Below are 26,695 nucleotides of genomic sequence, written 5' to 3'. Positions count from 1 at the left end.
GGAGATGAGATATTTTCCATAACCAACCTCGACTCTAAATACTTCTTACTTAACCTCAAAATCATTACCATTTGTCTGATAAGCTTGCAAACGCCAGAGTATTTGTTATCGGAATTTGATTTTCTTGGAGTCCGATGGTGGAGTAGGAATCAAAATATTTTTCAACCCGGAACTGGAGCCCAAAACCTTTTCACGCCACGCCCCAAACCACACCTCCTTTGAATCCCAATTTTCATCAGGTTAAAATGTATTGTTAGTATTTAATTGAAATGTTGAAATAACAAAATCAGTTCACATTAAATACAATTTTGAATCAAACTGCTTTAAGAATATTTAACTTTTTCGTAGCATAGAAGGCAATGAAGCGAAAGATAGCAGCATTAGAATAGCGTTATTATGCTCGGGTAAATCTGGCAATTCACACCTCAGTGGCGAACCGGGTAATAAAAACCAGAAGTAGAGTCAATGAAGCGTGATATATCAGCTATAATATTATGTTGGCAAGATTTGGCCATTCTGGCAAGTTACGCTTCAACGAAACGAAAGAACTGGGATGATATATAGACTAGGCCAGAGCAGAGGAAACCGAGTTTGACATGTTTATATGATATTGGGGTAAAAGTTGGGGTGAATGTGTTTTCAAACTCATACTTTCAAGTTTCCTGTCGGAGTCAAAATTTAGAAAAACCGGAGTTGGAATACTGAGAGTTACGAACATAAACGAAAAAGTTTTTGTAGAAAAAAAAAATGTCACCGCGTAATATGACTTCGAAACAATGAAATACTGCGTTTTTGGCACAATGACCGTTTAAGATATACAAAAAGCACTGCAGGTAATCATGTTTAATTTATCGCCTTCCAGCTTCAAGTCGAAGTCAAAGTTTTGAAACACTCAAATCCGGAATTTTTATACTACTCAGAGGTAAAAGCGGAAAAGTTTTTGCCGCCAAAATGCCAATCCGGAGTTGCGAGTTAGACGCCGACTCCGGGCCCAGAACTAAGGTTTCGGACCCGGTTTAAGAGAAAATTGCAATATATTTGGCACAATAATTGGTTGAGATTGTTAAAAATTCCTTTAAAACATTAAAAAGCACAAAACGTCTCAAATTTAAGAGCAAAAACGTAACTAAAATTGATTTTTACCTATAGCGTACAAAAAAGTTTTTCAATATTTTGTTAAGTGCAAATTAAAATAGTGGTGTTAATATTTTAGAAACAATGCTGTTGAGGGGATGATTTTCAATAACATTTTCAAACCAGAAGTTAATTTGAACAACCCGGAAGAGCTTCAGGGTTCGTGTCATGGGTCATTATTTGGTTTAAAATCGGGTTATGTCGGAGTTGGAAATTAATTTTTGTGTTTACGGTCAGGAGGCAAACTTAGATTCATATTCTTGTCAGACTGTGGAGGAAAGTCGTAGCTTGAGTTGTTTTTGAAATGAAGAAAATATTTTTCCGTCAATGTAACGATATTGAATATCCTGAGACCGGGTCTATGAGCGAACAATATTTTCTTCAAATATATTTTTTGATATTATGAGTCACAATTCTCAAATTAATGACCAATCAGGAACATGTGAAATAATACTTTATCCTTGATTGTCTGTAAATATTTACTATTCAAAGGGATGTACAAAGTCTAGTGACGAGTCTATATTGTCTGGAATTATTTATTCGAATTCTTGCATCAATATGTCACGTGATGTATGGTAACGGTGTTTACACTCCCTCTGTTGTGTAACCGTTGTTCCGCACTCCCTGCTCTACGTCCGATCTGTCACTGACGCTCTGATGTGCTAAAAAGAAAATTGAAAATTTAGGTCTTTTTTATTTTATTTTTGGAAGTGGGGAAAGGGGGGGCTATAAAGAAGTTTTTGATCAAATGGAGTACTTCCGTAGCCTCATAGATGAAGTATAGTCGAAAAAATATATCTGGACTTCAAAAGCTTGCTCCGGTTTGCGATTATTTTGACTCAGACGTAAAATCAGATTTTTCATTGATGGCATAATGAAATACTGTATTCATTTATGATTTCATAATTGAATGCTGAATTGATGAATATACCGTGCAATTGTGAAGAAGAATGACGTCGAGTAACTTATGACGACATTATGCAGTGTATGCGTTCAAATGTACTTATTCATCCGTATCAGATATGCCCGTAGTTAGGTGCACGTTGCCCCTATCAACCACGTAGTTTTAGACATTTTGAATTTGAAAATTGATGGATTTGCTTTTAGTTTAGATAACTTTTTCTATGAATTTGAGTGCAAAACGAAACAATACAGTAATTGATGGGAGAAGGCAGAGTGATTAATATGGCAATCAAATTTTAACAAATTACTATAAAAACTATATATATAACATGACTTATAAAAGAACGCACCGCACATCATACAAAGGCCCCTGAAATGTAACAAACATGAACATGGTATGAGTACCAGGGTTAGGCCATAATTTTATTTCAATTTTCCTTATTTCAGGTCTATCACGAGTACGAGAACTAGCCAAGTGACTCCCGTAGTATTTGTGCCTGAAAATATGGCCGAACCCTAACCTGGTACACATACCACGTTCCGGTGCCCGCCATCTTGGTTCACATACTACGGGAGTACCGGAATCTTTACCTAATCAACGTTCTAAATAATCCGTCCCTATGGTAACAACCTACAAGACCAAATTTCATGCAGTAATCTACTGCCTCTAGTGACGTCTCATGCATTTTGTGAAAAGCGATGACTCATGCAATGGGTTTTCTGTGTCACCTTGTTTCGTTATTTTGTATTTTTCGCTTTGGATTCTTTTAAGTTCTTCAAAGGAAACAATTTGAAAATATATTAGTTGGTTATTCAAAAACCACCGCCACGCCTGGGGTGCAATATATTTGGTAGAAAACCCCGAATTACAGTTCTCCCACAAATTTATCAACCTCTACTTATCAACAAAAAACGCGGTGTAGAGTCGTAGTCAAACCTTTAGAACTATCCGGATCCGGAAGTCAAAATATTGGACGTTTTCATGTTGATAGCCAAAGTCTAAATTTTTGAAATCGGAATCCGGATCCGGATTTGGGAGCTGTGGTCGAAGTCAATTCTGTATTGAGAGGCGGGATTGGAGTTAATCCGGAATTGATAGTCGGAGTCGAGCAAATTGTAGGTCAAAATTGGAGTCAATCCAGAATTATTAGTCGGAGTTGGAATCCATTCTAATTTTTCAATTGGAGCCGGAGTTAAATCCTTTTTGTGAGTCGGGGTTAAAGTCAATCCTGCGGAATCGATTTTGTCTTGTGTCAGCCTCTCAATTAATAAGCTCGCTACTCAACGTATTCACAATTAAAAGTCACCCAAACCTGATCTCAGTTTCTTTTCTGTCTTTTTAAGATCGATCTCTTCTTCATCTGTGAAAATAATGAACAATTTTAGGTTTTTCTAGGATAATGCCTTTTTTGCAGGTTAATTCGTTTTCCGGGCCGGAACCCTGGCTGGAATGCTTGTCTGAAGAAGTCCGACCTTGGTCAGACAACGCGCTACAAAAATATCATTGTGTGAGTGTGCAGCAAGACTCTTGAATCACTTACGATAGTCAACTCCGCTCTTTCTGCTGCATCCTTGCGTTATACGCATACGGATGCATTTGCACACTCATACTCTATATCAGAGCTACTCAACTATTTTCACTGAAGGTCCATTCACAAAACTTCAAAATTACTGGGGTCCGCACATTTCAGAAAATTTATTTTATGAAATAAACAAATGCATTATTAAATTAAATACAAGAGCAATGAATGTCTCACAAATATGGACACAAATGTTGCACATCTGTACCAGTAAGGCAAACAATATGGCCGTGTATGTTAATAGTAATAAAATCATCAAAAAATATAAAACGATGCTTATGCTTCAGACGCAGTCCATATTAAATGATCGAAAGGTCCGGATTCGGACCGCTGTCCGCCAGTTGAGTAGCCCTGCTCTTTATCGTACTTCGCGCATGTACGGTACTGTATTTGTCCTGTTTTAAAATACACAACAGACGTTGCATGAAACGGGTTCAAGGCAATTTTCAGCGGGTATGTTATTAGATTCACTCAACATCAGACGCAATCGACATCGACCGGTCGGTCGATCGCAATGGACGTATTGGCCACCTCTGCCATAGAGCAAGGAAGAGTAGTTAGTTCACGTAACCCCAACGGATAGTAACAAACTCAAACTTACGTTTTAAAATTTCCGATCCCGGTAAAAATCCTTCATAACTGATAACCGGGTAGGCTGGCTCGTTATGCTTCGCAACATCGAGTCCCTGAATTTCGATGTCTCTATCCACTCGAAGAATCCCTATCAATCGCATGATACCAAAAAGGATCAAACTAAACACCGCAGTCCAGAATGTGATGACCAGAGCTCCAAGTAAATTCCAACCGAATCCCTGAAATAAAAGCAAAAATAAGTCAAGTGAAGTAAAGTAAATTTTATATATACGCTTCAATCTGCATCACCCAGTAGCGTAGCATCCACCCCCGCGGTCGCGGGAGGGCCCTCAGCGCAAAGAGGCCCAAGTCGTTAGAATTTAGAAATTTAAGCCGCAAACCAAAAGCTACATTGCAAAACAAGTAATGCACATCTATAACGTTGATGTTGGTTCTGCTCAAATCGTTTTGTTACGTAACAATGCCAGGGAGTCGTCGATTTTCGGCGTCTTGTGGTTTGATCGCCCCGGTGAGAGTCTTGCTACGCCACTGGCACCACCCGTCCCACCTACTGCAATTGAACCACCCTCCCGCCCGTCCAAACTGCCCCAATCGAACCACACACCCCACTAGCACCACCTGCCCCAATCGAACCACACACCCCACTAGCACCACCTGCCCCAATCGAACCACACACCCCACTAGCACCACCTATCCCAATCGAACCACCCACCCCACTAGCACCACCTGCCCCAATCGAACCACCCACCCCACTAGCACCACCTGCCCCAATCGAACCACCCACCCCACTAGCACCACCTGCCCCAATCGAACCACCCACCCCACTAGCACCACCTGCCCCAATCGAACCACCCACTCCACTAGCACCACCTGCCCCAATCGAACCACCCGCACCTCTCTTCCCATCTACACCACCCGCTCCACTCGCAATAATTTCCCACGTATACCACCTCCCCAACTTGGCACCCGCCCCACTTGCGCCAACTTTCACACGCGTCTCATTTATATTTACCTGGAATGCTTTCCAATGTGCTCCATATATGATTCCTCCCACAGCAACCCCCTCGTGTTCCTGTCCGTTGATCGCAAAAATTGGTGCAAGGATAATTCCGGTCATTCCACCGCCGAAGTGAACTATTGTAATAATAAAAGCGCAATGTTTAAGAGAGTGGAAACGTGTTTGGTGGTGTTAATTCGGAAGACTATTTACTATTTAAAAAAAATGAATTGTATTTTCAAATATGGAATAACAGGAAAGATTACTCAAACAATTGTATATGAAAAGAAATTTAATTTGGCGATGTGGGAATGTTAAGATAAACTTTGTTTTCGTTTATATTATGTCAAAACCTCACAAAATGCAAAAATTCTGGAACAGTGGTTTTCAACCTTTTTTTTCTTTTGTGGCCCACTTTTGTGGCACAAAAATTTTGCGGCCCATTCACTTTCTTGAGTAAGGGTAAGGCTATAACAAAAATAATCTTTCCGCAAAGATAAACACTTCCACTTTAATGATTTATATGTAAACGAAAAGAGCGTCATCAGTCATTGCTACTGCAATCAAAATTAATTGAATGTTCAATAACTCTAGTAATTTTCAATAGCTCTGTGTCCCGCCTGAAACTGTTTCTGCGGCCTTGCTTTTTCATGCAGGGAAAAAATTTGCTACGTAAACAATAAATTCTTTCCGCCAAGATCAAAGACTTTCATGAACATCATTCAACGCTACTACCAAAATTCAATCAAAAACTCTAGAACGATTTAAAAGCTTTGGGGCGTTCTGTAGCCCAGTGGTAGGTCATGACCATACACAAGGGAACAACAACAAAACCTAAATTATGGATAACAAACTCACCTGCCACGGCATCCAGAGGATCATCCACTTGCATTTTCAACATAAGGTGATGCCAGGAAAGGAAAGCCATGCCAGCTACGGAACCGATAACACAGGCCGCCCACGGGTAGATGTCGTTGCAGCCAGCACACATTGCGACCATACCTGAAGAATTTTAAATGTTAGTGACAATGAGTTAATGTAACTAAGTTAATGTAACGATATGGCTATTGTATTCAATGCTTATTCGATTAGCTGATTTGATTATTCCTGACAATGAGGCTTTTTAATTTGAAAAATAATATATCTCTGAGCTGCTTCTACACATGACGTTCATTCACACATTAATTCGATCGGATAATCCAATAATATTCGTATAAACATCAACTCCTATCACTACATCTTGCCTAACATGATATTGAAACATAATAAAATGATTAATTCATCGAATCTAATAAAAAATATACAGGTTATAAAACGGATAATTCAAATTCGGATAATTCAGTGATATCCGGATAAAAAAATTAACTCCTAGCACTACTTCTTACCTGCTAAACCAGCGTTGATTGTAATCAAAAGCGACCAGAAATTTTCTTTTCCTCTCACTCGGTTCCAAAGTTTGTACGCTAGGAGCGCTATGATAGCTGATGAGGACCCCCCAATAATTGTATTCATGAAGACCAGTGCCACCTTAGCGCCATCTCCTGGACCTGTGATTGTGAGAAGCGATCCTCCATTGAAAGCCAGGAATCCAACGAATAGGATGAAAGCGCCCAATGCCGTGATCTAGAAGAAAATTATGTAGTTAAGTTTTATGCGCTCACTTTCTATAACTATTTTCGGACCTCCTGAAGTATGCGCACCAAGATGGCGCACAACCTGAAATCAGGTTGTGTATCAGGTTAGGGTTCAGGTTATGCGACATCTTGTTGCGCATACTTCAGGAATATCCTATTTTTCTTGGCAAAGTTATTTTTTTTTAAACTGTAAAAATTTTAAAAGGAAGTAGGGTGCAAAGAAGGGGGGAGGTGTGGTTTAAGGTTTGATTGGTCATTGAAGCCTTGATCGTTGAAAAATAAGCGGGTTGGTGCATTTTTTTTTGGTTTCGCAACAATTTGGAGTTGAACATTCCAGGGTGTTGAGAGGTACCTTACCCCCTTTCTTGGTTGTTGCAAATTTCAAAACGATTGTCCCAGCAGTTGAAGAGAAGGGCGATTTTAGTGGCAAAACGATTTATTGAACCGCATTACACCAAGATTCTGCTACCCCTAGTTTGCATATTACGCTGAACCCCTGACAAAGCGGTATATTTTCATGTAAGTTAATAATGATTGATGGCCGACAGCAGAACAAAGCGCGTTGCCACATTTTGTCAAAACAACTTTAATGGACCTCATATGCCATAATAGAAGATCGTTGTTTCCGCGAAACCTAATTTCCATTTAGGTTGAAAACCCCCCACAAAGTCGGATATTTACATGTTAGTTGTAATGATTGATGGCCGACAGCACACCAAGGCGCGTTGCCACATTTCGTTGAAACGATTTCAATTACCCATTTGCGCCAAAGCCTATTGAATAGAAAGCCGATGATTTCGCATAACTCTGTCTAATTTCAATTAAGTTTTAAACTTTCGTCAAAATGTAATATTTGCGCAATTTGCATTCTTAACATTACCTGGATAATTACTGATTTTCTTATTTTGAGCAGTGGCGGGAGTGTTTTTGCGGGGATTTGTAAAAAAGATCCCTCGATTACGATTCATTCATAGCTTTGACTAAAAGAACAGTGAAAGCTGTTTATCGCATCGTTAACAGTCTTTCTGGAGTTGTAGCTCCCACATAAAAGTGTGTGTAAAGCCTTGTTATGAGCGAACCCCATTTTAAATAAATTGCTTTCAATTTAGCAGTGAATACTGTTATGCTTTTTCATGGAAAAAAACATAAGTGGAATATTTGCATGTTAGATATGATCTAATGGCCGGCAGCATATTGCGACACGTTGCCACATTTTTTAATAACAAGTTTAATCGCCCAAGTGATCGATGCTCGAATATATGAACACGAAAGTTAAAACAAGGTCGAACACGCGATCTGTCACAGCAGACTACCTTTACCAGCCGTCCCGATGTCATAAAAACATGGAAGGTACTCGTCATGATGTCATAAGAACATGATCCCATGAATAAATATATACCAGCAGAATTTTAGATGAAATTTATTGAATAGATTAATCCCTGCCCTATTTCTATTTGAATTGATCGTATCATTATTTGCTGGCATTGTCACAAGGCACGTTGCAAGGTTTAATTGACTGGAACTGTTTCAATAAACACGTTAATCGCATTTACTGGCGTGTAACGCATCACCATATTTTTATATAGTTTGAGAAGCTCTTGGTATGTCGGGGTTGCCCGTAACTTTGCTCAAAGATGAGTCGCCTTTACTTCTGAGTGAGTGCCCGTAACTTTGCTCAGAGATGAGTCTCCTTTACTTCTGAGTCAGTGCCTGTAACTTTGCTCACAGATGAGTCTCCTTCACTTCTAAGTGAGTGCCCGTAACTTTGCTCACAGATGAGTCTCCTTCACTTTTGAGTGAGTGCCCGTAACTTTGCTCACAGATGAGTCTCCTTCACTTCCGAATGAGTGCCCGTAACTTTGCTCAGAGATGAGTCTCCTTTACTTCTGATTGAGTGCCCGTAACTTTGTTTAGAGATGAGTCTCCTTTACTTCTGAGTGAGTGCCCGTAACTTTGCTCAAAGATGAGTCTCCTTTACTTCTGAGTGAGTGTGACCCTGCTCAAGCAAATTATCTTAAAATCTAAACGTACAAACGTTTGTTGACAGCAGACGTTACTAATCGAACACGTTGAATAAATAGGTCGTCTGAACCCGGTGGTCGATTTAAATCAGATTTGTAGCGCGAACGTTTTTTCTTTGAATGATTGAGTGAGATTGGCCATATTATTTTAAGCCGTTTTATTGGCTCTCCCTGCAATAAATATGAATTTGCATTCTGTATCTCCGTATGCTATTATTTTATTTTCTGTGTCGCAGAACCACAAGTGGTAGGTTTTTCGTTAAAGTGTGTGGCGTCAAAATATGTTAACCGGCATGGCTTTTTGCAAGATTTGTGGCGTCAAAATTTGTTAAATGACATCTCTTCCCGCAAGGTTTGTGACGTCGAAATATGGTAAATGACACGACTTCTTGCAAGGTTTGTGGCGTAGCAATTCCTTAAGTGACATGGTTTTTCGTTAAAGTTCGTGGCGTCGAAATATATTTACTGTCATGGCATCGCGCCGAAGTTTGTGGTGTTTAAACATGTTCTCGTTATCAGAGTACATTCATCTTGTTTATAGCACGTTCTTGCAATAACAACAAAATATCACATTTTATTCTGAAACTGCCGTTTTTGGCACCGGATTTCAAAATATTCTGGATTTAATTTGATATGACCCTCAGCTGTGTTTATGCTAACAATTTTTGTGAATTTATATAAAAAATGATTTCTTTGTTAGTAAACCTCTGGAGTGTTTAAAACGCCACGTGTTGTAAAAATAAATATCGCCTCTATCGCAGTATCTTGCTACACCACGATCGGCATCGGATGAACATTGGCGCAGAAAACGATATTTTAATGTCATTTTAATTATAACGGTCCTTTCTATCGGGTCCCATATCTTAATCACCATATATACAAAGAATGTGACATGACCAGAGCTGGGAACGGTTAATCGGCTAACCGATTTCAGATGGTTAACGGTTACGATTTTTTGACCGTGAGCTGATATCTCAGGTACAAATCAACTTTATACGGTACAATTTCTTCAAAAGTGATTGGTTCAACACCAACTGAACGTATCTTTATTCGAAGTTCACTTTTACATGACTATGTACGAGAAGTCACAGACACGTAAGGGGGCTGCTACTGTATTTGCGGAGGGGCCATCATATTCCCGGTTTAGCATTGTCTACCTAATGTTTTATACCCTGAGTGAGGTAGTGGGCATGGGATTAGAGACGAAAATTTTTCATAAATTCACTTTCAAAATATTCTGGATTTAATTTGATATGACCCTCAGCTGTGTTTATGCTAAACAATTTTTGTGAATGTGTAAAAAAAATGACTTCATTGTTGTTCAAGTGCATGTGACTTTGGCGTTTGGCAAATTTTCACCAGACAACAAGACTTTGCACCAAAACCAGCGAAAATTGAAATAAATTATCTCGAGTTTCGAAACTTGTGTTTTTATAATGATGAATACAAAGGCCCACGCATCACCTGCGTGCAATAAACATTTATATACACGACTAGAAAACAAAACGCTGTTTAGCATAACTGAAGTTATTGGATAAAAAAAACCGCTTATCGGCTCTCCTTCCCTTGAAACAAATATCATTGCAAACGCCTATTAATACAAAGTCAATCTAGATGAGTATATATCATATAATCATCGCCTAAAAAGTCTGACTTAGGTCGGGCGAAACAATACAAAGGATAAGATTTACGAAGTATGATGCAACACTCGTGTCCATAACCGTAGGATCAGACACACTCGTAAAATGGGATCATAACCTGCCTAAAAATATGCGTTCGCGCTCAAAACAGAAAAATATTCATGAAGTATGATGCAACAATCGTGTCCACAACCGTAGGTTCACAGCCCCACTCTAAAAATGGTAGTATAACTTCCCTAAAAATATGCGTTCGCGCTCAAAACATTGAACTTGAAATAAGAAAAATCGGCAAAAGAGCGACTGAGTCACCTTCCCTGAAGGCAGGTCAGATTAGCATAAGAAGTTGCATAACATGACGAATAATATTTATGCGACGAGATAAATATTTACTTAGTTTATCAGGAAATCTTTATTACCAACTAGGTCATTTGCCCTGTTTTGTGTTAAAAGTCAAAAAAATGGCAAAACGGAACCAGGAGATAAATTTGTATTTTAAACAAAAAATTTCACGGTCCTTATATTCATCACCTTGTCCTTAGGTATAAAAATTGGCTGAAGGGGATACAAAAGTCCCCTCCCCTGTAGCAGTGGCTGCGTGTTCAAACCCGAGTGTGTCGAACGGGAAGCCTTTTCGAAGTAATGAATTAAGCAAGTAAAAGGCCGGAAAGATTCCGGTTCTCCTGAAGTAGTAGGTGAACACGAATCAGTAGCCGCATATACGGAGCCTTGCTCTGGGCGAAAGTGCCCCGGAGACTCAAGAATTTAAGGAATTAGTCAGCATCAGATGGACGAGATAGACTTTAAATAAAAAATAAAAAAATTTGTACATTTTTGCAACGTTTTTGGTGGTTTTTCATGTTTTTTTGCATAGACGCCTCGTATCAGATCGGGCATTGCATTGTTAACGGCTAAGTTGGATGAACGTAACTTTAAAAAAGGCTGTTCATCGCTTAACAGTATAGGCGGTTAGATAGATAACATAAATATAATAAATATCAACTCTTTTACTTATTCGCGACTGGGCGTGTAGATTAGATAGCCAAATACAATACTTCCATCCCCTGGGGAGATTTTGCTTCATATTCGCTGTAGTATTCCTCGTATTCCTTGATGATTCTAATTATTACCATATTACTATTTAAAATTGCATAAAAAACTATTTAATCCGTGCAAAAACATGAGCACGACTTGCGCATAACATTAGCTGAAGATCTATCAAAGATTGAACTCATTGAATAGCTTTTAATCATATGGAGGGAGAAATAAAGAGTTGCGAAATAGGCGAAGGAATTCAACGGAAACGACTGGGAACCACTGGATAACAATTACATAAATTTAAACAATTTTTGTTTTTACGTAACATCTGCCAGAGGCATATTACAAATAATTAGAAAATGACGAATCTTTCCACTTTCGATTTTGCCTTTTTTTACATAATACCAATTTATTAGAAACGATGATTCACTTTTACGCGTTTTTCAATACGTATTGTGGCCTTTACTAACGTGAAATCTCGTGCGAAACAGATTTCGCGGGACTAGTCTGTGTAGAGATAATCATCCTTATTAAGCTTGATAAATTTAAATATGACTGCTTTCTTCTTGGTGAGGTATTGATGAAACATGTTCCTCATTGTGTATGACAACTCAGCGAACTGTCAGGGTGATAGATTCTATGTTTGAGTAACTTATGTGCTTTGAGGACGCAATACGATAACAAAAGTCAAATACAATTGAATATATTTTACCTATCAAAGATTCAATTCGATTCTAAAATTAGCAGGTTATCAAAAATGCTAGCCCTATATGATGGCTTACGGCTTACACCAGCTTAAGGACAAGTTTAATTTTAAAACAGCTAAACAATTAATTTCACACGGCTTGTATTTGCACCTTCCGCTCAAAACAAGGCCATATACAAACAAACATTGTTTCACCCAGAATTCTCGCTAATGCACTAACTTTTTACACATCTGACGCTGCTTTCCGATATGCTGCCGCTCAAAACAGCGTAAATATTCAGTAGCCCAGTCATATTCGCGTGAGCACTAATAGCTTCACTTGAAATTTTTGTTTATGTTAGCGGTTGGCCTCGATTATGTAACAATTTTCTAGTTTTATGTAACAAAACCACAAGACAACTTTTGCCATAGGAACATGACGAAGAAAAAAATGTATTCTCAGAAGTGAAAATCTAGGAATTACATAATTGCCGAAATAATTCTGTTTTGTTCACTATTCTATCAAAACATGAGATTGTATTTATGTATTTTAATCAAACTTCATTTTTTTATCGATTCACTTTGTTAGATTATTAACAATAGACGGAAGCGTGGTGCGAATGGTAATATTGACATTAAATTGCAACAAGTAAGAATAACCATTTCATGCACATTTGATCGTTGCCAGATGTGAGCTTATTTCCGTACAAATAAACCACAATACGCGATGTCGTACTTCTCCTTCAGCATTGTTTTTAACGATTTTTACCGTTTTATGACATATTAAATTTAAATTCTGGAAGCAGAAATAAATATGATTCCATAGAAAATGGATTGATATTTTGCGACTCTCTCCGCTCAGAATAGTTTGGAAGCCACCGGAACAAGATTTACTATAGGCAATCAACTATAGGCAATCAACCTCACTCGGGGCAGTTCTGTGGGGCCATACGCATAGGCCATTTAAAAATCTCTGTTAATTCAAAGTTATTTGCTTAATTCTTGACTGTAATGCATTCATTCTTCTGTTTATTTATTATAAAACAGCGGTCCACGGAATGTTGAGAGTCTTTAAAAGAGGGGACGAATGGGGGACGTTCGAGAACCACTCCACTATATTAATCCAAGAGGTCACTCACCGGTACAGTATGTCCTGGTATATCATTCGGTCGCCCGTTTTCGTCAAATCTCCCGATTCGGGGACCAAGCAATACAGCTCCACAGAAAGCGGCCGTTCCTCCAGTGATATGAACTATAGCTGAGCCGGCGAAGTCCTTGAACACGAGACCGTCTGTAAATGTAGGGATTAGACGAGATTGGTGTTGAAGTAACTCAGGCGAGGGCAATTACTTTTTTGAATTGGGCCAGTTACAGATAACAGACTTGTTTAGTGGGCCGGAGGAAACTCAATATGAAAACTATTAATAAAAACAGTTTATTTACAACAGCCAGCCTGACGTTTGTATAATCATAATAAGCAGAATGTAACAATCAAAGTCATTATGACATATGATATTTTCAACGGGAAATTTATATCCATAAAAACTATGGTCGTAATTTCAACAGTGGGCCCTATGAAACACTACTGGCCGCCATTTGCCCAGCCCTGGAATAACTCAATAATTCGAGTTGAAATCAAGTCAACCATTTATCAAAAGTAATCAAAAAGTTATCAAAATGACTCAGACAACCTTCTGTGAAACTTCATAAAGTGGGTTTCGGTGCGTTAACCAGCGTTTTTTCTTAATGAAAAGGAAAACCGATTACATGGTTCCATCATATGGCTCTCGTCCGGTTGCCAGTCCATGTCAGGTATGGAATTTGTTAGCTAGTTATTTGTCTCAAATGGTTCCATTACATTTGAACCCGTAATTTGAACCAACGACAATTGCACCTGTATACTATTGCACCTATGGAATTTTTTTACGGATATTTGAACCCAAACTAACCCCCTAATCCATGAGTTTTAGCACCTTCATAAAGAATTGAACCAGCGGATATACGGTTGCAAATGTATGGCTTCAAATGTACGGCCACCGTCTCAAATGCATGAACCTGGTGGTGGGGAAGCCGCAACCGACCAGCGGTAACGTGAATACCACTGCTGCGACAAAAAGCCCAATAAAAATTCGCACAAGATTTTCTCTGCGGGATTCGAACATGCGAAACCCAAGTTGCAAAATATAAGCGTGTTTTTAACGCTTAGCTCAAAGCGCCAATCGTCAAGTCTTGCATCATCAAAATTTCCAAAGCTCAACTTACTTGGCCCATTTGCCAGCCATCCTGAACTAGACCAGCCCCAATGTGACACCACGGGGTAAACGAACGCAGTCAGAAAGAAGCAGTAACCAAGATATGCTTTAAATTCAGTTCTTTCAGCCATTGCCCCCGATACGATAGTTGAAGCGGTTGCTGTGAAGACAAATTGGAAAAACCACGACACGTAGTAATGGTCTGCGGTTCCTACGTCACCCTGGAAACAGAAATAGATTGATTGGGTATAAATCAAATATCTAACTAAGTCAGTGTTGAGTAAAAGTCCTTGAAATCTTCAATCTCTAATAAAGTCTGAGTCCCAGAAAATTGAAGTTTTAATCCAAAGTCGAGTCACTTTAATTTTTATAAATGTGAGTTTGCCTTGAAATTATCGATGAAAATAACGTCATAATGACCCCCATTGTGCTTCGTATTATTATTTAAACGTTATCCTAGCTGTTGGAAATGAACTGTTTTTATTCATGGTTTTTCATATTGATTTTTAAGCCTCCGGCCCAGTAATCAAGTCTATTATCTGTAAATGGCTCACTCAGAAAAGTAACTGCCCTAGAGGATCTAGAGCAGCGTTTCCCAACCTTTTTTGGTCGCGGACCTTTTTTTCTCACGGGCGAAAACCTTTGCGGACTCAAGGTGCGTTTTTTGTAACCGTACTCTATGTGAAGAAGCAATAAAGCTGAACAAAACAGAAATTTAACGAATTTCAAAATCGGAAATTCGGCGCAATTACGCGTTTGTTAAAAGAGCTGACTTTTTTTGGTGTATAATAGACTTTTCTGTCGCACAATATTCAATCCATGACAACGACGAAAATTTAAAATGTCGTTTCTATTTTAATTTAATTGTGTTCATGGTAACTCGCGGTTGCGTCGACTTACGACAAGATGAAAGCATTACTTCTTTAAAATTCCACGGCCATCTTCGAACATAATAATGAGAGAATATATTGCCCGATTATATTCGGCTTTGCGTGGTAAAGTGCCCGATTACGTTATCGTATAGTAAATTGCTATTCTAATAGTTGAATATGCGATTATATGCCCAGCCATACTCAGTAACCGGTAATTATTGACTTGATTAATGTCATGTGAATAAACTGGCTTTTTATGTTTTATGTAAATTCTAACGTAATTTGGCTGATAGTTAATTAAGTTTCGCGAAAACGTTTGCGGACCGCAGTGAATTTCTGGCTCGTTGCGGACTCATTCGAACGCTCTGCGGCGGACTCATTTGAGACCGCGGACTCGGGTTGGGAAACACTGCCCTAAAACAAAGACTCACGTATGTAGTGTTGACTCCATCGAAGTTCTGTTGAAGATTGGAACCGAAAAAGTAGTTGTGACCGATAAACCCGTTGCCAGGTTCGCCGTATGCAAAACTATATCCAACCGCCCAGTATGTGAGTGCAGCCATCCCTGAAAAGGAAAGTGATTTTAAAGGTTTTACATTTCCATTTCAAATGATGCACCCTAAAACTGAAAGAAAAATGATGCGAATTCGTTTAAATTTTGGTATTGTGAAGACGGTTTCCCCAAAATATATTTGTGAGAAATAATGATATAAAACACCATAAAGCTCTTAATATAAGGTAGTCTGTTGCTATATTTAGTGTTTTTGATATTCCTCGTATCGTGTGTTGGTTGTGTATACAAATACATGTTAAATAACTATTTGGCAAAAAATTTAAAAGTAACGATTCAGAAGCTAACGGGAAATCAAGGTAAAACCTGGTAACGGAAAACAAAATCGCCACACTGTTATTTATAAAAAAAACTAGAGATGTTCAACTTTCCATGCAACCATAGGCCGAACAACGGAGTTTCCTAACTAACGCAGACTCATGGATAAAGTTCGGACCTCCTGAAGTATGCGCACCAAGACGGCGCACAACCTGAACTCAGGTTGTGTACCAGATTAGGGTTCAGGTTGTGCGACATCTTGGTGCGCATACTTCAGGAGTACCCAAAGTTCTATGGACACATGGACATACTAAATACTTTTCGACTATGATTTAAATACTCCAAATCGTCTGAACTTTTCTTAAAAAAAAATTTCCGAGATAAAAGAAATTTTACTGTTTTATAGTCTACTGTTTTTATTTTTCTCCTTTTATGGACCTCGCCCGAAAAATATTGAATGAAAATGAGAAAATAATACGCCTTCACCTCATCGGACACGATATGGACCTACGAATCGTTTTATTATCATGCTGTGTTCTTGTTCTTATCATTACTAAAAATCGTTTTTACAACTGGACCGATTGTTTTGAAATTTTCAGTGGTTAAAGGGAATTGTTGTCGCTAGAGTGCTATTACGTCTATTTATTTCAAACATTTTGTAGCCGCTATGGAATTCGCATTTTAGTGAAATAATAATTTCACCATCTTGTTTAGAACGAGTAATGATGTAATCTATACAATTATCGAAACACAATGGAACGCATTTACGCACGCCACGTCAATCGAACGTCAGTGCGTAAACATCCGTGACGCAATACGGCGATTTTTGATGAAAGTCAAATTACCAAAATGAAGATGTTTTAAAGATAATTGATATGATATTGAGCCACTGTCCCATTATTAATTGTCCGATTTGTTCTTTCGATTAGATTTATACAAAGTTGGATTTGATCCAGGGCTTGAAATCGTATTAGGGTTGCCAGGTTTTATATTGGAATGTTTTTGTATTTTCTGCGATGCGACAGGAACATATTAGTGTTGCCAGATTATATTAGGCAATGCCCAAATATTTTATGTAGAGTCGATTCAAGTTCTGAAAATATATCATGGTTGCCAGATTTTTTAAGCCGTTGAAGCATGTTACAGTTGCCAGATTCTGTCCAGATAACGTATAAAATATTTTAGTTGAAACAATTTTTTTTATGAAAATTTGCTCGAAGCAAGGTCGCGTGCACTTAACTCATCGGAGAGACTCATAGAGCTATTCAAACTATATAGAAATGCAACGCAGAATTAACTGTGCGTTGATAAAAGGCGATATACGCGAGACATATTTTCTGCGAATAAACGTCGTTAATTTGCTCTGGGCGTCGATTATTGTAACCAAAATATGGTTTGAGGTACTTAAAAATTCAAGAATGTAGAAAGATTAAAGCTTTAATTTGTTTTTCTCGGTTGGTTGTGAGTTCAAGTTTATTACCAAGTTATCTTCATACAATTTTCGACCGCATTTTACCACTTTAAATTTATATAGTTCTTGATATTTAAATGATCGACTGTAACTCTGCTAAAAGTGTGTCGTCTGCACTTGCGCTAGTATTCAAAACAATGATAATAAGAAAACGCAGAAGATAGGCTACATTGTTAAATTTGACAAAGCGTTTTGAACTCAACGCCAATTATTCACTTTTCGGTAATTTCGGGACCAATCATTTTGTCACGTGTTGAGTTAATCAGCTAGCTTCCACTGAAAATAGGTTTCTGCAGGACTAAATGCTATCTTCTATGCCTCTGTATGTGTCCCAGCTTTTTTTCTTATACACTTCAAAACATCTACTGCGATCAAAACAGAAGATCCGAGGCTCGACTGCGGCTTTATTCTTATTTTAAAAACAGCAATAAATCAACTTAAAGTGAAATAGGTTCAACATAAACTGCCCACACGAAACACAAAACTCGACTGTGTGTCACCGCCCCGAACGTAGAAAACGATGCCTTCTCATTCTTGCATTCGGGGTTAATAATTACGAAACACAACAATAAAGCAATAGAAAATCATTACTTAACACAGCAATAACAAATAACAAATACAGGAAAACAAAGAATCATGAGCACGCGGAAAAAATACTGTCACATATGCATGTAATGCAAGGGCGTAGCCTTTGAAATGTAAAAAAAAGCATTTTCTGTAAAATACATATCAATTTTCCGTAACTTCAAATAATTTTTAGACCCTCAAGACTATTGAAAACTCACGTTATCATTAAAGTTTTATTTTCATTTTATTTTTTTTAATAAATAAAGGTAATAAACATGCGACAGCTAGGGCTGGGAATGATTAACCGATTTAGATGGTTTACGGTTACGATTTATTTTAACCGTTAACTGACATCTCAGGTACAAATCATTTTTTTTCTGTACAATTTCTTCAAAAATGATTACGTCATCGCAAATTTATCTCATGTGGCGTTTAATTCAAAAGAATATCACTAACTGTATTGGTAAGGACCCAATAAAAGTGAAAAATAATTGAAGTGCCAAGATTGCTGATTATGAAAATTTACAATGATAAATTCAGAATCAGTTTTCGGTCGAAATATATTGTTCACGATTTTATTGCAAAATCGTATATTCAATGTTATACATTTACAACAAGTGCGCAGTTGAGGTTGTTTTTCTGTATGAAATATATCTCGAAGTAGAGTTTGCACATCGAACACTAAAAATTTGTCACATAAATGACGTTTGATAACGGAATCGGATTTTCTAAAATACTTCCACACGCCCGAACCACGCTGCATATCTCTTGCAGCAGAGCAATCATGTCTTATCTCGATTCGTGAATAATATAAACTAGAGAAAACATCCCTCTTGCGCAAAGCGTCCCAGATTACAGAAACATTTGGGTACAATCATATACACAAACAGAAGTTTAAGTGTTGAATGAATGTCCCTCATTTTTTTAAATTAATAAAGAAAATCACGAGTTCCATATTATGGGTTACCCTACATGTCGTTCCAATTCATCATTTTTTACCTAAATTCCCTACGCAGAAATAACGTTTATCAAAAATTATTTCAAAAAATTTGATGATGTCGACTATTCCGCGGTAAAATTTTCCGAGCCTGGAGTGATTTTGGTGGTGAACTAGATTCGATGTATTTGATTAAAAAGAGGATTACAAAAATTGAATACTTCGATCTAAAATTTAATACATGTGCGATCAATTTCCTTCAATTGTGGCGGATTAAAATAGGAAATATTGGCCTTACATGAGTAGGCGTTGTTCATTATGTTAATTTCAGATTAAATTGCCGATTGGAAAGTTTCGTGTCAGCCGATATCTATTCACATCTCGGTAGCGAGCCAATTATGCCCGCTTAGCGTAATTCCCTCGCGTTTTTCCTGGCAGTAAAGGGAGTGTTGAAGCTTTACAAGTCCGTGAATAACCCTGTATGACGTTTCAATTCACAATATTTTATCTAAATTTCCCACGCAGAAATAATGTTGCAATTTCAAGTTCTGTATCGACCAACTTTCGATACTTCTGCGGCATTATGAAAAACACCTGTAACTTATAGCGTTTTGGTGGTTGCTTGGTACTCCCCTATTTTAATATTTGGTACTCCCGTAGTATGTGTACCAGGTTAAGGTTACACCATCATTTTATTCCGATTTTTGTTATCTTCGTTCTATTGCGAATTAGCCAAGTGAATATATACTCCCTGCCCAAAGATTTCAGTCTCTTTACACAACTTGATGTAAAGTAGGCGAACAAAATTAGTTACCTCCATATTAGTTACTTACAATATTCTACTAATGAAAACCACTTCAATAGACAAAAAGATCAGACATTTTGAACCCACATCCTTGCGATAAAGATATGCAGTGTGCTTTCTATGTATTCACTCAAAAAGAATTTTCGGGCAATGGCAATCGTTAACAGAATATAATACACTAGAGTTCGAATTTCTATCAATTATGGCGGATTAAAATCTTTGAAAATGGGAAATCTAGATTATCTGTGTGACATGAGACACTTATTGCGGTATTTGCTTAATATAAGATTCAATTCACGATTCAGAAGGCAATTATCCGTCGCTATCTAACGACATCTCTGTAACAAAAGCAAAATACAGCTCAGGCCATAATCGTAGCCAAGCATGCTCTTCCCCCCTCTCAAAGAAAAAAGTTTTGACTTTTTTTGCGGCATTTGCAGAAACATTCGTATGACAATATACGAAAATTAATTGCCTTCACACCCTCCAATTTTGGGCTGGCTTCGATCTTGGTCCAGGGATCTCTCTGATATAAAATTCGGGAATAACTATCTGGCACGAGACATAAAAGTTGATATGCAAACAGTCAACGGTTACTTTCAGTAGTCAAAGGTTCTCATGGAATCCACTTAACAGTCACGGACTTTAATCCTAATGGGCTCTCTAGAAGTAGGCGTTGCAGAAGACCTCCAGAAGTATGTGCACCAAGATGACGCACAACCTTACCACAGTATGTGTGTGTACCGATTAGGATTCAGGTTATGCGACATCTTGATGCGCATACTTCTGGAGCACCGTTGCAGATTATGATTAATTTGAGATAAAATTTACAATCAGTCTCGTGTTATCCTATATAAATCTGAAACGATAGGCCTTAAGTTTTCAAAATATCCGATTTGAAACGAAATTACAAGATCTGGAAGTTCATGAATCGGATCTAATACAGTTATGATGAAGAACATTTACGGTGAGAAACTTCTGTATACTATATGTCCTATTATAAGAAGTGGGCGTTCTGGATTATTTTTGATTGAAGATTTAAAATGCGGTTTGTCGTTTCGCCGTCCGCGACATGCGACAGACGGTTGCTGTTGAAGTCATCAAGGAAACTACCAAAAAGGCCGGGAATGTGAAAGGCAGCAGCTAAGGCCAATAAAAAACAGGAGCAAAGAAGTGACTGAAAGCATCTGGCGCCCATCAACAGCCTAAACCTAAAGCCTCTCCTTGCTGACGTATCAATGGTTTCATTCTGGTCGATAGGAAATACTCGCCTGAGTGATCGTTGCATAAATTATGTTTAATTTGAGATTCAAATTGTGATTTGTCTGGCTATTAAATTTTGGGCGCTCCAGAAGTGTATGTATCAATATGGAGGCAATTATTTTTATTTCGCCTAATTTACATCTAGTTGTGTAAAGGGACTGAAGCCTATTGACAAGGGTATATTCACTTGGCTAACACAGACAGCCCCGAACTCATAATAGAACTAATATAAGGAAAATACACACTATGGGAGTACCGACGTTTGTGCCCCAAAGGCAGAATACTCTCCAATTATGGAATTCCCCTCTCATTGGTAGAGTTGGCTTGCAATCGTTTACAAATTTTCGGTGGGTAATTAAAAGATCTGAAAGTCCTCCCAGTTGGCCACTTTCAATTCTAATGGGCTCTCTGGGTTTCATTTTTTGGTTTTTATGACGCAATAATGTGAACGTGACGTCACAATATAAAGTAAACGGCACAATGTAAAATTTGAGTTCACAATGCTTTTTACAGCAACACTAGCTACGTCAGCGTATTATCCTTGTACAAGAAGTGTTATCGTAGGTACCGGGGATAGAAGACGTCGGTTTCAATTAAAAGGAACGTCATAATGCAGAACATGACGCAATAATGCAAAATATGATGTAATAATACAGACATGACATCATAATGCAAAAATGTGTCGTCATTATGAATTGGAAGGGTGAGAGAGTCTTATACTTAGACGTGTAATTTTTGAATACCAGAAATGCAAGAGTGAAACGTTGTCGAGGAAATGTGATACTAAATCAAACGGGGGTCATAATGCAGATCATGGCGTCATAATAAAAAACATGACGCCATAATACGAACAAGACTTCATAATGCAAAATTACATAATAATGCAAAACATGGCGTCATACTCCAGACATAACAAATAAAATGTTAGTTTACAAAAAAAGTGACGTCAGTAGGCTCTCAAGTGCTGACAGAGACGTATAATTTCTGAAAACCACATGATGGTGTAAATCGTCGGAAATTGTATTTCTTGTTTAACCTCACTTATTTAAATTGTAATTATCTGTCTCAGAAATTTCAATAATTATACGAATTATAATTGTTAATGATCTTCATCACGTAGGCGTTTCCTTTTTGAGTTGGATTTCAGACAACGTTTCTCAAATACAAGTTAGCTCATAGCAAGATCTCGAACCCATCAATGAGAAGCAAATATGTTACTGATAAAGAAGCAATAATCAGCCGGTAACGTACTAAGGTGCTAAGTGCAATATACACAAGCGGAGCGAGTTTCTAAATGGACGTTCCCCCAACCCTTGAGCCCAGAAAAAATCTCTCTATACTTACTATTTCAAAAAATATTATGCTTATTTTGAGAGTGTTTCGGAGAGTTGGCGCTTATTAACTGGTTTACATTTACATGCAAGATTTCGATCCCTGAATGGAAATCAAAAAAATTACCGATGAAGGGAATTATAGTCAGCCACTAACGTGCTAAGATCAATATACATAATCAGAGCGAGTTCCCGAACCCTCAATTTCCGTTTCCTTGACCCTTGACCCGAGAAAAATTCTATCTGTACTTTACTATTGCAAAAATTGTTATGCTTATTTTGCGAGTATTTTGGAGGGTTGGCGCTTATAAACTGGTTTACATTATCAAAACCATAATTTTTATCAATTTATTCAACCACTCGCCGCTTACAGGTACTGATAGCTAATTTTAGCCCAGTTTATCGCGAATTTTGCGAGACTAATGTTGGATTGCTACAACTAAACTAAAGCTCCTGGAAAGACATATTGACTATTAAAAGTTATTTGATTTGTAACTAATTTTTGAAAACACAACTAAAAACTGACAAATAACTCGCAAACCATAAAAATGGGTTATTATTTACAAGCATGCTGTTTTACGAGTTCCAGAGGTGTCTGAGCTTCTGTTACGTCATCGTTAACTTATTGCTGATTGGTTATGGTTGCGAAATAAACAAGGAAGTCAGGGATCGAGGAAACATCCACTAAAAGTGGGAGAACCCTGATAAGAAACTTCTGATCGGCTAATAATTATTTATAAGTTTATACAAAATTACTCAAAGCCATCCCGAGCCACCATTAAAAAGTATCGATATTAGTGCAACAAGCGGCCATTGACGCGCTACGACCTCTATATTGCTTCCAATGTTACCTAAACGCTCTCTTATTTAAATTGGAAGAATACTGATAGTCGAATTACGGGTAACCGCCGACTCGTTAGGAGTTTGTATACTTTGCGGTATACAAAAGAAACGGTATACATGCTGTTTGAAGGGTAGGGATGTGTCCAGGGGAAGATGCACGTTATGAAGGATGAATTTGTTGCTTAGTTCGGTGATTTAAATAATATTAATACAAACATTTTACTCTTACCCTTACTTTATTTATTCTCATGTATAACAACATCTATAATTTGTTTATCCCCCGAATTAATTTTGAAAATTGGGACATCATTATCAGAAACTAGGGCTGGGCATTTACGAATACCTGATAAATTCAAAATCAAATCGAATTTTTTTTTTTTCGAATCGAATCTTGAATACTTTGGAGATATCTAATTGTATGTAACTTTCTTATTGTATTGGGTCCTCTAGACACATTACTGAAAACATAGAATACATCACTCAGGCAGGCAGATGTTGCCGATTCAAAATTTTGCTCTGAACCGATTCGAATAATTTCATATTCGATTTGTTCGAATATTTGATTCGAAATGCCCATCCCTATCAGAAACTCGACCCAGGCAGCAGAAAAGTTTGACTATCCCTGGTTACAAAATATCTCTGAGATAGGAATAATGTTTACTTACAGACATCCACAACGTTCTTTAGAATAATATTCGTTGTATTCTTGGCACGGACTGAACCTGCTTCAAGAAATGCGAATCCAGCTTGCATGACTGTAGAATAGAAGAATATAGAATAAAAATAATTCGAAAATAGAGGAGGGTGTGGGGTAATTTTTAATTATCGAGGGGATGAAATTATCGAATAAAAATAGGTTCTTGAGACGTTCCAAGCTTTCATGTATGACACATATGATGATAAATATTTTTTTAAATTTCAAAATGAGGGTCCCGACACTCACCCCCGCCCCCTCCTCTCCGAGGTTACTCCCCCTGGCTACTCCCTAATAATTTTTATATATATCAGTGGCTGCTTGCTTAGGTCTTTGTTCAGAGCACACGCATTTTAAGATTACATTAGATAACTTTACTTACATAGAACAAACAGTCCGCATATCAGCAGATATAATGTATTAGTTCCACTTTGCATTTCGCTTATCTTAGCTTCCAATTCTTCCATCGTTGCCATGGTTTTCGATGACGTAATAAGTACTAGATTAGTATTAAATTATGAACTAGAAACAAATAAATAGGTTTTTGTTTTTATAATTTTTCATCTTTCCCCCCTTCAGTCTAAGCAAGTAGCGCTGGAACGTGATGATCTACCATAATTTGAGAGGTTGAAAATCAGAGGCAGGCGTGTGCAACATTTGTTGCCGGCAGGCCATATAACAAACTTCAGAAATCTAGCCGGGCCACACAAATTTAGTTTATCTATGCGGGAAAGACAAGAGATGAAAAAGGCGTTTATTGCTTAGCATTGCAGTAATAACGACACCGGACAAAACAACGAAAGCTTTAATGCAGCGACAAGAGCAACAAAACATCATGTATTTTCACGTACATGAGCGATTTTTTAAACATTAATTCTCAAATTCGGATTTTACTCTTGATGGGAAAAAACCTGAGTATTGATAAGGGCCACACTGAATGGCTTGGAGGGACAGGTTGTGGCCCGCGAGCCGAGTATTGCACATCCCAGCTATAAAGTCTTATAGCAACATTTCCCAATCAGAGAGAAATTTTGCCGTTCTTGGGAAAGAATTTTACTTTGTATTTGCCGTGGTATTACAAATATTCACTGGTTTTTCCTTATTACTATAATATTTCTTCAGGGACATATATTAAGCTACTCAAACTGTACAATATCGAGAGTGCACGTTGCGCATAAGAGTAGCTAAGCATCCATCAAAAATTGAATAAATAAAGCACTTTTTTCGCATATGAAGGGAGAAATAAAGGCGAAAAAATAGGCGAAAAGAGGAATTTAACAAAAAGGTTGGAAACAACTGTCTTATAGGTAAAGCCGGAATTATGAATCCAAGCCAACAAAGAGATTTGCAAAACTCAAAGTTTATGAACTCATTAGGTAAACAACGGCAAACCCGGAAACATTCCGATCCATCAAAAATAATCGTCAATCAACTGTCAGTCGCTGCTTGTCTTGAGCTCTATTCAGACTGAGAATAGCTTACTAGGAAACGATCCCTGCGTTTAAACTCAAAAGACAAATTTTAATTTGCATAACAGAAATTTATGTAAATAAATAGGTTTTTAGAAGAAAATAAAAAAAAATACTTTTCTTATATTGTGGCTTTTTAAATAAAAATTTGACACGCCCGCAGGGAGCTTAGCGAACCGCTCGTTAAAATCTCGTTAGCGTTTAAAATGACAAGCAACCTGTTTTAATGTCTCGGTCATTGTTAACAAGATAGATTTTTAGCGCGAACTTATCTTTATATGACGTTTTGTAACCAGATAAGAAATTTTGTTACTATCTGTAATGTCATTAGTTTGGGCTTCGTATAAGACCAACTGATTAGCATAGCCCATGACCCCTTTTCCCAAGCGGAGAGGGATCCTTCCCAAGAGAAGAATTATGTCGTTCTTGGATAGAATTTTGTTTTGTATTAACTGTAGTATTCGTTACTAGTATTACTTATTATTGCACACGTAATAAACTACTTAGACTTAGACTGTACAGTCACGAGAGTGCGACTTGCGCATAACACTGGTCAAAAATCCATTACAAATTGAATAAATAAAGCACTTTTCATGCATAGCGAGGAGAAATGAAAAGTTCCAAAACAGGGGAATGAAGGGATTTAACAAAAAAAGTTAGAAAATGCTAACAGCTACTGAAATTTTATTAAATTATGTATTTTTTGACGCAAAGCTGAAACTTTCCTGAGCGATCTGGCTTTAGTTTTGTTTTCTATCTTCTTGCGTCGTATCTTTCCCAGCTTTTTTGCTCCGCCCTTGCTTTATTTCGCAACCTCTCTAAATGACGAGCACTATTACTAAAACCTTCTATGGTTTTAATAAATTACTGTTACGTATGTCTTTCTTTCGTTTTGCTAAGTTTCTTGCAAAAAACGGCTTTCCGCTCTTACGTAATGCTTCAATTCACTCAAGAAATTTACCTGTAAGAATTTAATTGTAAAATACTTAGAAATGACTTTTTTTTATGTTATCTAACTCATCTACCAATGCAAGATTATCAATTAAAAAATATCAGTATCATAATCTATAGTCAGTTTCTCGAACTGAACCTGTGGCCAGAGGCTTCCGTTGTTGACTATTTCATTCACAAACATGGCG

The 26,695-nt window shown here is 37.6% G+C and overlaps 1 protein-coding gene across 3 annotated transcripts; it reads right to left on the bottom strand.

Moving 5' to 3' along the window:
• Positions 1-219: 219 nt before the first annotated feature.
• On the bottom strand, positions 220-24,605 carry LOC120348528 (putative ammonium transporter 1). 3 transcript variants are annotated; one of them, XM_039418678.2, is made up of 12 exons: positions 24,470-24,605; positions 24,059-24,148; positions 15,779-15,912; positions 14,486-14,696; positions 13,363-13,514; positions 6,594-6,831; positions 6,067-6,210; positions 5,224-5,345; positions 4,219-4,429; positions 3,351-3,398; positions 2,767-2,811; positions 220-1,796 (listed from the first exon to the last, which is right to left on the bottom strand). In XM_039418678.2, the coding sequence occupies exons 1-12, from the start codon at positions 24,561-24,563 to the stop codon at positions 1,720-1,722; spliced, it is 1,566 nt and encodes a 521-aa protein (XP_039274612.2). In that variant the 5' UTR covers positions 24,564-24,605; the 3' UTR covers positions 220-1,719. The 3 variants fall into 3 exon arrangements, with proteins under 3 accessions (XP_039274612.2, XP_039274613.2, XP_039274614.2); XM_039418679.2 differs by lacking the exon at positions 2,767-2,811; XM_039418680.2 differs by lacking the exons at positions 24,059-24,148; positions 24,470-24,605 and adding an exon at positions 17,864-18,093.
• Positions 24,606-26,695: the final 2,090 nt, after the last annotated feature.

Source organism: Styela clava, chromosome 1 (assembly GCF_964204865.1).
Source record: "Styela clava chromosome 1, kaStyClav1.hap1.2, whole genome shotgun sequence".
Lineage (NCBI taxonomy): Eukaryota > Metazoa > Chordata > Ascidiacea > Stolidobranchia > Styelidae > Styela > Styela clava.
This window is presented reverse-complemented; position numbering and strand designations above follow the sequence as displayed.